Source organism: Notamacropus eugenii, chromosome 1, assembly GCF_028372415.1.
Source record: "Notamacropus eugenii isolate mMacEug1 chromosome 1, mMacEug1.pri_v2, whole genome shotgun sequence".
Lineage (NCBI taxonomy): Eukaryota > Metazoa > Chordata > Mammalia > Diprotodontia > Macropodidae > Notamacropus > Notamacropus eugenii.
The window spans coordinates 565,939,017-565,953,766 of NC_092872.1; the positions used below are offsets into that span (position 1 = coordinate 565,939,017).

General features: G+C 36.6%; 1 protein-coding gene across 3 annotated transcripts in view; it reads right to left on the reverse strand.

The window, feature by feature from the left end:
* Nucleotides 1-14,750, reverse strand: part of ERICH1 (glutamate rich 1) — a 96,323-nt gene that overhangs the window by 39,481 nt on the left and 42,092 nt on the right. For 2 of the 3 annotated variants that reach the window (XM_072634355.1, XM_072634357.1), the window contains one exon: nt 4,071-4,205. In XM_072634355.1, coding sequence (XP_072490456.1) covers nt 4,071-4,205 — 135 coding nt within the window. Of the gene's footprint in view, nt 1-4,070; nt 4,206-9,559; nt 9,714-14,750 lie in introns of all 3 variants that reach the window. The other variant, XM_072634356.1, reaches the window with a different exon arrangement.

Here is a 14,750-nt window from a genome sequence, read left to right on the forward strand (position 1 = left end):
GCATCTTCCATGCTGTTCCCCACTCCTGGAATGCCTTTCCTCCTCAACTCTGTCTGCTGGCTTCCCTTGCTTCCTTTAAGTCTCAACTAACATTGCACCTTCTGAAGGAAACCTTTCCCAAACTCTCCTGATTCTAGTATCTTCTCTCTGTTAATCATTTCCCACTAGAAATTAGTGAGCTCCTTGATGGCAGGAGCTATCTTTTGCCTCTTTATGTATCCTCAGCTTTTAGTACAGTTCCAGGCACATAGTAGATGCTTAATAAATGTTATAAATAAATAATTTTTATATAAACATCCTAGCCTGTCTTTCATATCTTGCATTATTACTTGTCCCACTATAAATGCAAATGGACCTTGTTAAGATCTGTCAAATTATGTTAGTATACTCACTTCACAACTTAAGCTGATGCCCAAGGGAAGAGAAAATTAAAAGATGAAAAAGTTACCATCTATAACTTTTTTACTTCCTTCCCTTGAAAATATTTTGGGGGAAATATGTACCAAGAAACACACAAAGGAACTATATATGACAAAGTGCTAGATCTTGCTTGAGTAATTAGTAACTCATTAAGTCATAATCCTATTGCAAATCTTTTCTTTGAAATTTGCATACAGTGTTCCAATGTCATCAAATTCAATGGGAAAAAAAAGTTGAAAGAAGTTCACTCCAACAAACAACTTTTATATGTTTATATAAAAATTATTTATTTATAACATTTGCTAGCTCTCTGAAAACAAGAGCCACTATCATATGTAACGGAGAAATAGCAGAAGGCCTTTCCAGAAGGATAAGGGGTAAAGAAAGGATTTCAATTATCACCATTATTATGTGATGTAGTTTCAGAAAAGCTAATTATAGTACTAAAAGGAGAAAAGAAATGGAAGGAATAAGCATAAACAAAGAGTAAATAAAACTGTTACTTTTTTGGAAATGATATGATGCTCTACTTAGAGAACCTGAGATATATGACTAAAACATTTATAACTTCTCCAAAGCATTAAGGAGGTGCTAGAGCTAACAGAGCTGAGAACCAAAATAAAAGTTCCAAGTCAGAAGTCAAAGTCAGTGTCAAATGCTAACATAAGTAGTAGCAAGACCAGACTGGAATCAAAGGGGAAGGTTTCCTTATATTGCAATAATCTAATCACAACTTTTTTTCCTCTTCAGAGACTAGTTTGGCTCTTTCCTTCCAAATGCCACCCTGCATTTCTTTTAAACAGATTTTTCTCTCCATTCTGACCCACTGAAGAAAAGAATAGTTTCTTAAGTTCTTTCCTATTTTCTTATCCCCAAACCAAGCACAGGACCTTTTTTACAGTTTTTAGTGTTTTTACTGCTAGGAACTACAGATAAACTGATCGGAGAAAAAATAACAAGCAAAGAGAAAGATTTGAAGCTTTAAAAACTCTTAAGAAAAAGTCCCACAATAACTTATCTTCAGTATTCAAAGGAATGAAAATAAGGCAAGTCTGTTCTCTTTGAGTCTTCATTAATTCGCCCTTTTTGGATATCATAAAATACTACATAAATATGAGCCATTCTTACTAATGAAAATGGGAAGGGGGAGAAAAAATGGAGAGATAAAAAAAAAGAATGAATATTCAGGAACACTGTCAATGTCACGATCAGAGCTAATCAATCTGTCCTCTCAACCCCACTAGACGATTTTATTTATGTGACAAGTGTATGGGTTCCCTCATCTCTTTTGCACAGAAATTCTTTAGTGTAAGGAGCTGATTAACAGGGAGTAATGACTTAAAAGGAGAAAATGATTTTCCATTAATCAGCTCGCAGTATCAGAACCCAGTCTACATGAGCTCAGCATTTGGGGTAGGAGGAGGGAGAATAGGGGGTAGTCTATAAATATACGTATATATACATACATATATATATCTACATGTACATAAATACATACATATATATCATATGATGTAAAGGGTTAACTACCAATCAACATCAAATTCCTGATCCCTTTGCTAGAATCTATTTTTGGAGACACATTCATGTTTTATTTCATTTTTTTGGAACATCTAGCTCATATAACCTCTCTTGGCATGTGTTCGAACAATTTGTCTAGGGTCCTTATGGACTTCAATTCCATTGTTTGGGGGCTGTCTTAAGATGTGGTAACTCAGGGCACTCTCTCTCTTTTCAGAGAGGAAGCTACATTGGTTGATTTTCACCTGGGGGTGATTTTCATCTTTCACCTGAATTCTCCTGGAATTCAAATTTTTGTTGGGAGAGCCTCAAAAGTTTTGGGAGCTCATGTTGGAATTACATTTCCTTGCTGAGGAGAATTTTTCTTTTTTTTTCTATCTTTTTCTTCTATCTAATTCTGTTATTATTAAATGTTCATTTGACTTTTATTCATTTTTTTCCCTTTCCTAATTGTTTTTGGGGTTGGTTTCAGACTGAGCTAACAGATCAGCTTAAGTTCTTTTGTAGTTTCTTTTCCCCTTTCCCACTGAGTCTTTCCTTCAAAAAAAAATCAAAAACTGCAAAGGTTAGTGGAAAGAGGAAGATTTTTTTATCACTGTCCATTTCTCCAGGAACTGGAATTGGTTGTCTTGGGCAAAGAACATGGGAGTTGCATGCAGATTTGCTAAGCTTGAGAGAAGAGATGTTGATGAGAGTGGGTTTTCCCAAATCAAGAGATGGTGCAGCTGGCCAGAATATTGGGGCACATCTGCAAAAGTACATATTAGAAACAGACACTGTTCTGGCCTGATTGGGGAGTCCCAGACCTTATGGTCTCCATAGCAAAAGAATTACCAATTTTTAAAATACTGGCAACCAGCTTTCTAGAAGGAGGTTTTCTCAACACTATACTTCCTGAAAAAGGAAGAGGATTCCAAACAAGCTCCCCGTAGCTGAATATTTAAAGCCCTACCTCGAGGTCAGGGGTGCTCTAGTACTTAGCACATTGTCTGGCACATAGATGGCCCTTAATAAATACTTATTAACTGACTGACAGCAAGAAAGCTGGACCATGGCACATTATCCTCCCCAATACGTAGTCACATGGCTAGTGTCTCAGGCAAGATTTGAACTCAGATCTTTATCAGATCTCTATCTATTCAGAGTTCTATCCATTGAGCCACTAAGCAGAGAATGATGCAAATGTTGGGTGGGTCTCTGATTATATTGTGGACTCAAGTAAAATTCATTTATTAGCTTAAAGGAAAATTCAAACGTCTCATCTCAAACACCTTTCTATTTTATATAGGAAGAATATTCTGAATAATTCCCTGACACAATTCTGTTAGTGCAATCTAGACTGCTATTGCTGAAATGACAATTTATTTTTTCTCTTCAACAGGTATTTATACTAAGGGGCTGACCTGGAATACAGACAAAACTAGCCTGGAAGAGAGGGGTAGACTAAGCTAGAAATTTTCAAGTAACATCAAGGTCCAGGAATAAGGGTAAGAGACTAGAGGAAACTCTCACATTTAAATATATGTGCTGCAGTAAGAGGAAGAACAAATCTATATTTTTAATAGTTTCTTTTTATTAAGTATCCTTTAAAAATAAAATAGACAAGGCAATACATCTAATGAAATCTATTATGAAAGGGAATATTTAACTGATTTAATTTTAGAATATCACCTTTCACATATAACTAATATTCACAAGTATATATAAAACAAAACCATTACTAGACTGCTCAAAGAAACATATTCTTACTGACATGAGAGAAATTATAACGTATTTTTCATGAATTAGGAAAATTAAGTAAAACTATATATGTTTATATACATTCTTTGAAGTATTATTGCTAGATGCCAAAATTATAAGGCTATTTCTTTGTACTTTTCATAGCCAGTATTATCCTCATAAAGATAGTGGTACTATACCAACATTAATAAGGTATTAAGTAATTAATTAATCAATCATTTTTCTCTTCCAAATAGGCTTACCTATTCTAAACATATTCTCTTGAAAACTGACCAATAATTATAATTGTGGTATAAAGGAGTGCTTAACTTTTAATATTTTGTAAAAAAAAAAATAATAACCTTTAAAAATGTGTATGTTCTCAACAATCAGTTCTTAAAACTCTTTACCTTCTGTGTCATCAGTGCTATCAGATCTTTCTGATTTTTTGCTATCAGTGAATTCTGGCGAACATGGAGCATATCCATCAGGAGGTGGGCTTACTGTGTACATTTTTTTCCTAGGTTGGCTCTTATTTTCATCATCTGTAAGAGAGAAAGATGATTATCTTCATTTTGTGTTATAAATTTAATTGGTTGCTTATTTCTTCTGACAGTTATTACAGGGCAAAGTATACTCTGTCCGCACTAGGGTTATTTTTATAATTAAAGTCACTGAAAGCACTGATTTAACAATTAACAAGTATTATATAATTAAGGAATTTCATGATCCAAACATTTTGCTGTAAGATCAAGTTGCTATTTATATACCCCAAAAAGTAGACTGATCAATAACTATATATACTAAATAATAATTAATAATAATATTAATATATAACTATGTATTAAATAAATATTAAATATATATTATATATATTAAATATATATCTTGCCTAGGATACAAAGAAAATTATAACAATATATGACATTCTCACATGCAATTCAATACTGAATTTCAGTGCATACTCATTTCAATATTTTAGAAAATCAATGGCATATAAATACATATACGTTCTATATGCATATTTGTACATATATATCTTTGTGTATATCTACCTACAGATCTATTTACTGAAGCAATATTAACTAAGACATTTTCTACTCCTCCATTATAGTATGACTGTCATACTTTATGGGGGTGTAGAGTGTGTACAGGCAAAGACTAGTACTTCTGGTGTAAGGGCTATAGAGCCCGTTTCAGGGCTGCTTTCCACTTTTGGCACCGTTTTGGTAGACAGGCTAAACCAGGTGGAGGGTAATTGAGGGGTCTCAAAGTTATGGAAGTATCTTCCCCTGGCATGGGAAGACTTCTCTTGGTGGAACGAGTAAATGAAAACAATTTGTTCCAACAGCCATGAAGGCAGTTAAAGCAGGTGCTGTGGAATGCTTAGAGGTTGGTTAGACTTCAAAGAGGTCAACGATATCCACGGCATCTTGAGCCTTGACTCAGACCTGTCACTGGACTGTGATGACTATGGAAGAGAGAGTGAGCCTGACAACTCTGTGCAACTCTGCCACACTTAAATTCAATTTATGCACAAATCAAAAGAAATCATCAAGAACATTTTACCATTTTTACCCATCTCAAAGTCCTGTAGTGACAAGCAAGTGATGAAGCAACAGGTGCAGATACAGTGGGAGCTGTAGTCACAACCCTGTAAACATGCAGTCCAACCTATAGCATTATTTTCTCATTGGAAGCAGGAGTGGGATTTGGCAGTCCCCTGTGTGTCTGAGCAGCCTTTTAAGGACCACACTGCTCACTTACTGGTGTGAGGAAGGGGCAAGAAAAGGTGCCCTAAAAAGTGTCTGTTTACCCAACCCTGAACTGATTACTGTGGCATGTGGAGATTCCATTCTGTGGTAGAAACACAAAAAAATGTATAAAAACTTCTGTACAGATTATTCCATTTACCATCTGTACATAGGATATGTATACACTTAGAGACAACACAAAATTTAGTAGACTTGAAAGACGAACAGCTCTTGCTGCAAGAGAGGTCAGCAGGTATCACATCCAAATAGCAGCCCTGAGTGAAACAAGGCTGACAAATGAACGCCAGCTTACTGAATTTGGTTTTGCAATCAAAACTAATCTAGTCAACAAGTTTGTAAGCCTGTCAAAAGGAGAAAACAAGAGGCTAATGACAATGCAATTGCCAACCATAGGAAAACATCATGCCACCATCATCAGTGCCTATGCTGCCTCCACGACAAATCCTGAAGAGGTCAAGGAAAAGTTTTATGAAGATCTGGAGACCCTTGTTCATCAACATGCCAAAAGAGGAAATGCTTATAATTCTGAGTGACTTTAATGCTGGAGTAGGTTCAGGCTACCAGTCATGGCAGGGAGTCCTTAGAAGGAATGGAGTTGGAAACAGCAACAGCAATGGTCCTTTACTACTGAAGATTTGGGCTTCTCATGACCTCATCACCAACACTGTTTGAATGTACACTAAATACAATAAATCTCTGTAGATGCACCCTTGCAGTGAACATTAGCATTTAATAAATTATGTATGGAGAAGAGACAGAAATGATGTGACAGTGATGAAGGCAATGTGTGGTGCAGAATGATGGACTGATCATAGACTTATCCTCTCCAAGCTGTGTATCCAAGGATACTCACATTCAACAAAAGTGGCAACATCAAGGCAAAATGACTACCAGAAAACCTAATGTCAACAGATAATAGTACAATGGCAACGGTTTGCTGCTAACTTGGAGGGAAAGTTGAGTCAACACACAGTTGGTAACAATGGAGCAGAAAAGGAGTGGCCAGCTTTCAGAGATTTGGTGCATAGCACTGCATTTGCTCATCTGGGCCAGAATACTCACAAACATCAAGACTGGTTTGATGAAAATGATGGAGAAATTTAGAAGCTGCTAAATGAAAAACAAGAATTCCACAGGGTTTACCAGCAGGATAGTTCATCCATCCCTAAGAAGGCAGCATTTAATTCCACCAAAAGTAAAGTACAAGCAAAGCTTAGAGAGATGCAAGATTCCTGGCTCAGTAAGAAGGCAGATGAAATTCAGTTTTATGTGGATAGTAACATTCTAAAGAGCTTTTATGATTCCCTGAAAGCTATTTATGGACCAAAAACCTATGGTGCATCACAACTACTCAGTGCTGATGGAGCCACATTGATAAGTGATAAGGATATGATCCTAGAGATGGGCTGAACACTTCCCTAGTGTTCTCAACAGACCATTGTCAATCAATGCTCAAGCCATTGATCATTGACCTCAGGTTGATGTTAATTCCTCCCTAGCTGAAGTTCTAACTGAAGAAGAGGTTTTGAGGACCATTAGGCTCCTTTTGTGTGGCAAAGCACCTGGTGCTAATTCTATTCCAGCTGACATTTACAAGGTAGGGGGACCATTGCTCATACGAAAGTTGACTGAAATTTTCCAGGTTATATGTCAAGAGACAGTTATCCCCAAGGACTTCAAGGATGCCTCCACTATCCATCTTTATAAATGTACAGGGAATAGATTGTCCTGCAACAATCATGAAGGTCTCTCTGTCAGTTATTGCTAGCAAGTTTCTTGCCAGATTCCTCCAGACTGTTCTTTTACCTGGGAGATAGTCATCTACTTGAGAGCCCATGTGGCTTCAGAAAGGGCTGAAGAATATTCGATATGGTGTTTGCTGCCTGACTTGAGGCAAAATGCCAGGAGCAGAACAGAGGTCCATACACAATATTTGTAGATCTGACCAAGGCCTTTAACACTGTTAGGCGTGAGGGCTTATTGAAAATCATGTTAAAATTTGGTTGCCTGAAAAGTTAATTGTCATCGTATGTCCATTTCATGACAGCATGCTTGCCTGGGTTCTGGATAGTGGATGATGCTCTTGTGTTTTCCCAGTCATCAGTGGAGTGAAACAAGGCTGTGTGCTAGCTCCCATGCTTTTTAGCATGATGTTTTTTATCCATGTTGTCAAGTGTCTTCAATGAGGAAGAATATGGCATCAAGGTCAGCTACTGCAATGATGGTAAATTCTTCAACTTGAAAAGGCTACAAGCCAAGATCAAAGAGGAGGGAGTGTTGGTGTATGATTTTCTGTTTGCAGATAATTGTGCACTTAGTGTAGCCTCTGAAGCAGAGATACAACAAATATGGATCCACTCTCTGCTGCCTATGCTAATTTGGGCTCAACAATTAACATCAAGAAAACACAGGTGCTCAATCATCCACCTACCACACCATCCACCCATGGAACCATCAGTTATAGTCGGTGGAAGAGTTTTGAATACCGTGGATAAATTCACTTACCTTGGCAGTATATTTTCCATGGATGTATACAATGATAATGTGGTTGGCATATGCATTGCCAGAGCTAGCTCAGTGTTGGGAAGGCTTTGAAGGAAAGTGTGAGAAAGAAGAGGTATTGGACTATCTACTGAACTAAAGGTCTACAGAGCCATTGGGTTGACCTCCTTGTTGTATGCCTGTGAAACCTGGACAGTATATCAATGCCATGCCTGGAAATGGAATCACTTCCATTTTAATTGTCTTAAGAAGATTCTGAAATTCACCTGCAGGATAAGATACCAGATCCTAAGGTCCTTTCTTGAACTAAACTGCCAAGCATTCAAACTCTACTGCAGAGAGCACAATTCCAATGGGTTGGCCACATTGTTTGAATGCCAAATGTATGCTTATCAAAAAGATATTTCATGGAGAACTCACACAGGGCAAGTACTCACATAGTGGTCAGAAAAAGCAATACAAGGACACTCTCAAAGTCTCTCTTAAGAACTTTGGAATTGATTGTGTGACATGTAAGACACTGGCACAGGACCACCCAGCATGGTATGCCCTCATCAGAGAAGATGCTGTGCTTTATGAGCAAAGCAGAACTGAAGTAGCTCAAAAGAAATGCAAGATGTACAAATTTAGAGAATCCACTCCAAATTTTCACATGGACTATTTGTGCCTGACCTGAGCTCATATTTGTCAGATTAGCCACAGTCAGACACACTGTAACTTGACTCCTAACACAGTGATGTTGTTTTGGTCCTCTTCAAGAAAGAAGGACAACCACTGTCATATTTCATATATATGCAGCTCTGTAGCCATGAAAAGAGTATATATTTAGTATGTATATCTCACTGGTGGCTCCAGAAGGAACCATCACATTCTGGTAAAAGTGTCTTAACAGATGGGCTAAACTAGGTTGAAGATAACTGACAAGGCTTAAACTCTTTGGTGAGTGTACTGATAATGTATTTTTGCTGACTGTTAATGTAATTATAATTCTTAATAGGAAGATCTTTTTCATCCATTGATAGGTTCATGTGACCTGCTGAAGTCACATGGAAGCCTGAGTCATATGAGTTAAGTCACATGGAACAGGAAGGGGTGGAGCAGGAAAAGGTGAAGCTAGAGCAGAGCTGAGAGAAAATTGGTCAGAGCAGTCAGAACTGAAGGGGAGAGAAAGCAGGCAGCTGGCTAGAATGAGTGGAAGAGGATGTTTGTGATTTGTTTAATGGAGCTGGTTTGTGGGAAGCTTAACAGAGGGAAGGCTTGGGGCTGGTGGTGTCCCTGCTTTGTTACTATGAATAGATTTTTTTACTATGATGGATTTGGCTTTCTGGTGTCTGAATAAATGTTTTGGTTCTGTCTTCCATGGCGAGTCTGTAGTATTTCACGACTCAGAATTGCGGTGCACATTCATGGCCACCATAGGCGCTGTGAATATTGCATTAGCACTACAGTGAGTTAGAGAGATGTCTACTCCAAGTATGTGAAGACTTCCCCAGTTGGAATGGGTGGATGGAACAATTTGTTCCAATTGCCATGAAGGCAGGTAAAGCAGGTGCTGTAGAGTGCTGAGAGCTTGGTCAAACATCAAAGACACCAAAGTCATCTGCTGCATTCCAGGACATTACCATTCATGTTGATTCTTGTCTTGCCACTGGACTTTGATGACTCTGGAGGAGAGAGTGAGGCTGACAACCCTGCGCAACACTGTCTCACTTAAATCCAATTCATGCACAAGTGAAGATATCATCCATACTCCAACATCATGATGTCACTGGTCCTCTTAAAAAACAAAGGATGAATAATAATGTATTTAGAACATAAGTTCTGACAAATTCTATTAAGCTGCGAAGTCTTTAGGTAAAGGCATGATTATGAAATGCATGTCCCCAGCAGCTCTGCTTGGTTTCAACTCCAGAGAACATCATCTCCCTTCCAGGATAAAACTGATCACTTGAAATCTCATGCTGATGACTTAGTTTTTGATATTCAGTATTCTCAAATTATGAGTGACATAGTTTTAGATTAATTATATTTCTGTGTTCTAAATTTTTATAAAATGGTAAACTATATATGACATAAATGACAATGAACTATTCTGGTTACCAAATGTTGTTTTATATGCCTAAGAAATGATTCTCAAATTTGGGTTATTTGGTATTTTTATATTCCCTAGAAATGAACTTTAAAAGATTATTTAGCATTGTTTCACACAATAATTTTAGAAAACATTTTACTTTAAAAACTACAAATAAACATAAAAATTTCTTTAAACAATGACTTGTAATTACTACTCAGTTCTGAAGAGTTGAGCTTTTCCTATATTGCAAGAAAAATATGCTTCTATGAAGCCAATAGAAAACTCAGTCATACTTGATACTGCTTTTAGAAGGGAAAACCAAAACAGAATCAAAACATTTTTTATATCTACTTACATGCACACATGCATGTGTGCACACACACATATCCCACACCCCATTTAAATATGCAAAGAAAATTCATGTAAGGATATTCTTTAAAAATGACAAGAGTCTCCAGAGAAATCTGTGCAGAGTAGGACAGCAACACATTAAATATGGTTGTTCAGTTTCTCCCTTTTGTATAGGAAAAGTTTCTCTCTGATATGTGTTAATCAGGTTTTTTAAAATTTTACAAGGATTCTAGAATAGTGACTGGTAAGGAAGTAAGGGGTTTTCTATTACCTCAAACACAACATATCCAAGCCAAAACTCATCATTTCTCCCTGCTCCAAACCTCTCCTATTCCTAATTTTCCTATTATTGTCAAAAGTACAGTCAATCTCCAAGTTACCCAGATTCACAACCCTGGTGTCATCCTATCCTATTCACACAAAACTCACATAACTCAGCTCTTATCATCCTGTCAATTCTACCTTTACAATATCTCTTCTATATAACCCCTTCTGCTACTCACGCAGCCACTACTCTGGCAATGATACAGGCCCTCACTGATTTACAGCTGGACTACTTCCATGGCCCACTGATTAGTTTCCCTGACTTATGTCTCTCCCTACTTTTCAATCCATCTTCTACTTACCTAACAAAAAAGTTTTCCTAAAGCACAGGCCCAACCATGTGATATCACTTCCCTCAACACTCATTTCCACCGCAAACTCTAATGGTTCCCCATTACCTCCAGAATCAAATACAAAGTGCTCTTTGACATTCAGAGTCCTTTACAACTTGGTCCCTTCCAACTTTTCCATTCTTCTTATACTCTACAATCCAACATGTAAGGACACCTCCTGACTCCATTCCTTTCCACTGGCTATCTCCCATTACTGGAATGATTTTCTTTCTCACTTTCTCCTGGCTTCCCTGACCTCCTTCAAGAAGACTCAGCTCAAATCTTACATTGTACAACAAGCCTTTACCACTGTGTATTCCTCTCCCTTCTCTCCCCCACTAATTCCTTCTCCTAGAGATAATTTTCTTTTTGTGCTGTATTGTTCCAATTAAAATTAAAGTAAACTGAGGCACAGAGCTCTGAGCACAATCAATTTATTAGCAAAGTTCAAATCTGACAATAGAGTCTCAGCCTCCTTAGCAAGTTCAGACTCCAATAAGCTGACAGATCATTTTTATAGACAAAAGGAGGAACGTACAAAAAACAGAAGTTAGCATCATAAAAGGGGAAAACAATATACTTGGTCACAAAGTCTGAAGCATCATAGGCATAAGGAACAATATGACTGGCTGGAGTTGGGAAATGTGGGGCCAGGAACAGCCTTTTGCTAGTACTTTCTGATTGATTCAGTTCACCTGTAAGGCCAGTTAGCATAGCAATAACAGACCAGACTTCCTTGAATCGATTAGCAGAAAAACTGAACTTTTAAATTCAGCCCAGAGACAATGAAAATAAACATAAGCAGTCAGACATGATGTCAGAGGTTGGTACAGAATGAAATCAATTACAAAATGGAATCAATTTGATTTTCTCAGTTTATAGTTTGTATGTACACAGTTATTTCCATGTAGACTCTTGCAAAAGAGTATGAGCTCCCAAAGGGTGAGGACTGTTTTTTGCCTTTTTTTTTTGTATCCCTAGCATTTAGCACAGAGCCTAACACATAGCAGGCAATTACCGAATAGACTGACTGGTTACTATCTCTGCTCCCAGATTTACTTCTGAGATCTTTGAACCTTTGCACTTCAATTAAGGGTCAAAGGGAGAACTGTAAATGAGGGAGAGAATCTGATTCATCCCATAACTGCTCTTTATGGTTTTGCCTAGCTAGATTCTGGGAAATTATGCCCCACACAGGTGGTCAAAAGCTTATATAAGGAACAAAGATGACAAAGCTTATGGCCTGAAATTTTAATTTGACATCTCATTATATAGGGTTAGACTCTAAACCTTAAAAGCATGCTTATAGATACAATGAAGAGATTATTATTAACTCAGGGCCTTTTGTTCAGTATTTCATAAACTGAAATGTCATATCTATAAGAAGGGTAGGCAAGTAATTCCCTAAGGCTAGAATGGGTCCTAAAACAAATATTTTCTCATTCAATCAATTATACTTTTGGTGTATTAAAAATATAACTATTTGTTAAAACACAGAGGTATAAGCATTGTTTAATGTTGACATCAATATCAAAATGAGATAAGTTTAAGGATTTAAATTTTAAAATATAATTTTTCTTCACTTACTCTAAAACAATTATAAATCACTACTTATCATAATCCTTACTAGAGTAGAATTAATGTACCTTCAATCTTCTAATTGTCAAAAGCTTATTTCCAGGATGTAGACCTCATATACACATAGGGGCTTGAGATCAATATAGTATCAAAAGCCCTTAAAGATAGTCTCCCCTCTATTTTCACCTTTGATCTTTTTTATTAAAATGGCAAATGGTTTATTCATTCTGCTTTGGTTGTTAAAGAAAGCTAAGTATAGGGTTTTCCTTTTCTCATCAACTCCAATGTTCTGCTGTGTTTCCTTTCTCCCTTGCCTCACAGTAAAGCAGAATGAAAACCGAAAGCGAACACAATACTGTTGGTTTGAGTAAAAACCCTATAATTTTCTGTTCCCACATCAATAGTCTTCATGGTCAGCTTACTAGCAAGTTTCATGAAATATTTAGCTCTTCTTCCTATCAAATATTTAGGTGCTAGTCCTTTTTTACTAATTAATTTGTGCTGACTGGTCCCTTAGGAACCATCACTCACAGGATCAAATACTTAGGGTCTTTGAGAAAGACGCCTTTCCTTAAAGGGTTGGGTAAAAAGGGCATACATAACTTCTAAAGTTTCTAAGAAAACATTGCAATTTAAGAAGGCAAAATGGGTTACATGCTGAACTAGAACCTGGAAGATTTGGGTTTGAATTTCTTGAGGACATTTATAAAAGTGACCCAACAAGTTATTTAACATCTCTAGTCTCATTTTCCTCATACATAAAATAAGAATAATAACAGTAGCTACCTCACTGAGTAGAAAAGGAATGTAACTAGTGAGATAATGTACATAAAATACTTTACCACCATCAAAGCGCTACATAAATATTTGAATGAGAATCATCGTATTGTTATTTTTCTCAACATAGTTCAGTGGAGTTTAGATATGTGTTCCTGAGACAAGTTACTACCCTTCTATTATTCTTTGTGTTTGATGTTCTGCAGACTAGACCTGCTGTGCAGGTGGATAAAATGATCTGTTTCTGTAAAGGAATAAATGTATTGGATATAATCTAATCTGTGGTAGACTCATTGAAAGAATCTTTGAAACAGCTCCATAAGCAGACATGATGATGGGCAGATAGGAACTCATCTTGTTCCCACATGGCATGCATTTCTTCCACTAGGTCTTTATATTTTAAAAGCTTTTCATTCCATATACTATGCAGATTATAAGTATTTGGCATGGCATCATCTATTAAAATATTGTTCTCAAATTTTTACAAATCAATGTTATATCCAGGTGACTGAGGCAAAACTTTTTCTTCTGTTATAATGTTCTAGTTCCATTACCATTTATCTGTTAATCTCTCCAGGATACTTCAATGTATACATTTGTGGTATGGGGATTATTCCTTTGTTATTTTAAGAAGGAGAGTAAAGATATCATTATTATTATTATAATCACCACTGATAAATGAATTTCAGTGATATTTATAGAGCAGAAAATACTTAAATAGATATTAAAATAGTTCCGTTTACAGAAAAAAAAAATTCAAGAACAGGTAATTATTACTATGAAGTTTCTTCTTTTGTCCAAAGCCTAGAAAGAAGCCTCTTTCTTTCTAAATACATACACATACATGTATATGAATATGATATACACATTACATATATTACATAATACATTTAAATACAATAGATAAGTAAACAAAATATAAATATATATAAATAGAAAATTAATAAACTGATTGTTTCAATTAAACTCTTAATCAGTAATCACTTAATTCAAATAAGAGATCCTTATTTATGGTATAGCTAGGTGCCACAGTGGATAGAGTGCTAGGCATGGAGTCAAGACGACTCCTCTTCCTAAGTTCAAATCTGGCCTCGGATATTTGCCATCTATGTGACTCTGGACAAGTCACTTAACTCTGTTAGCCTGTTTCATCATCTGTAAAATTAACTGGAGGAGAAAATGGCAAACCACTCCAGTATCTTTTGCCAAGAAACCTCAAATGGGTCACAAAGAGTCAGAAACTGAAAAACCTGAACAACAATAAACCCTTCCTCATTCTTCATTTTCCACCCAGCTATACTCCTCTGGATGCCTCCATCATGACCTAGGAACCTCTTTATCCTAGTAAATCACTTCAGTCATGGAACCCACACATAA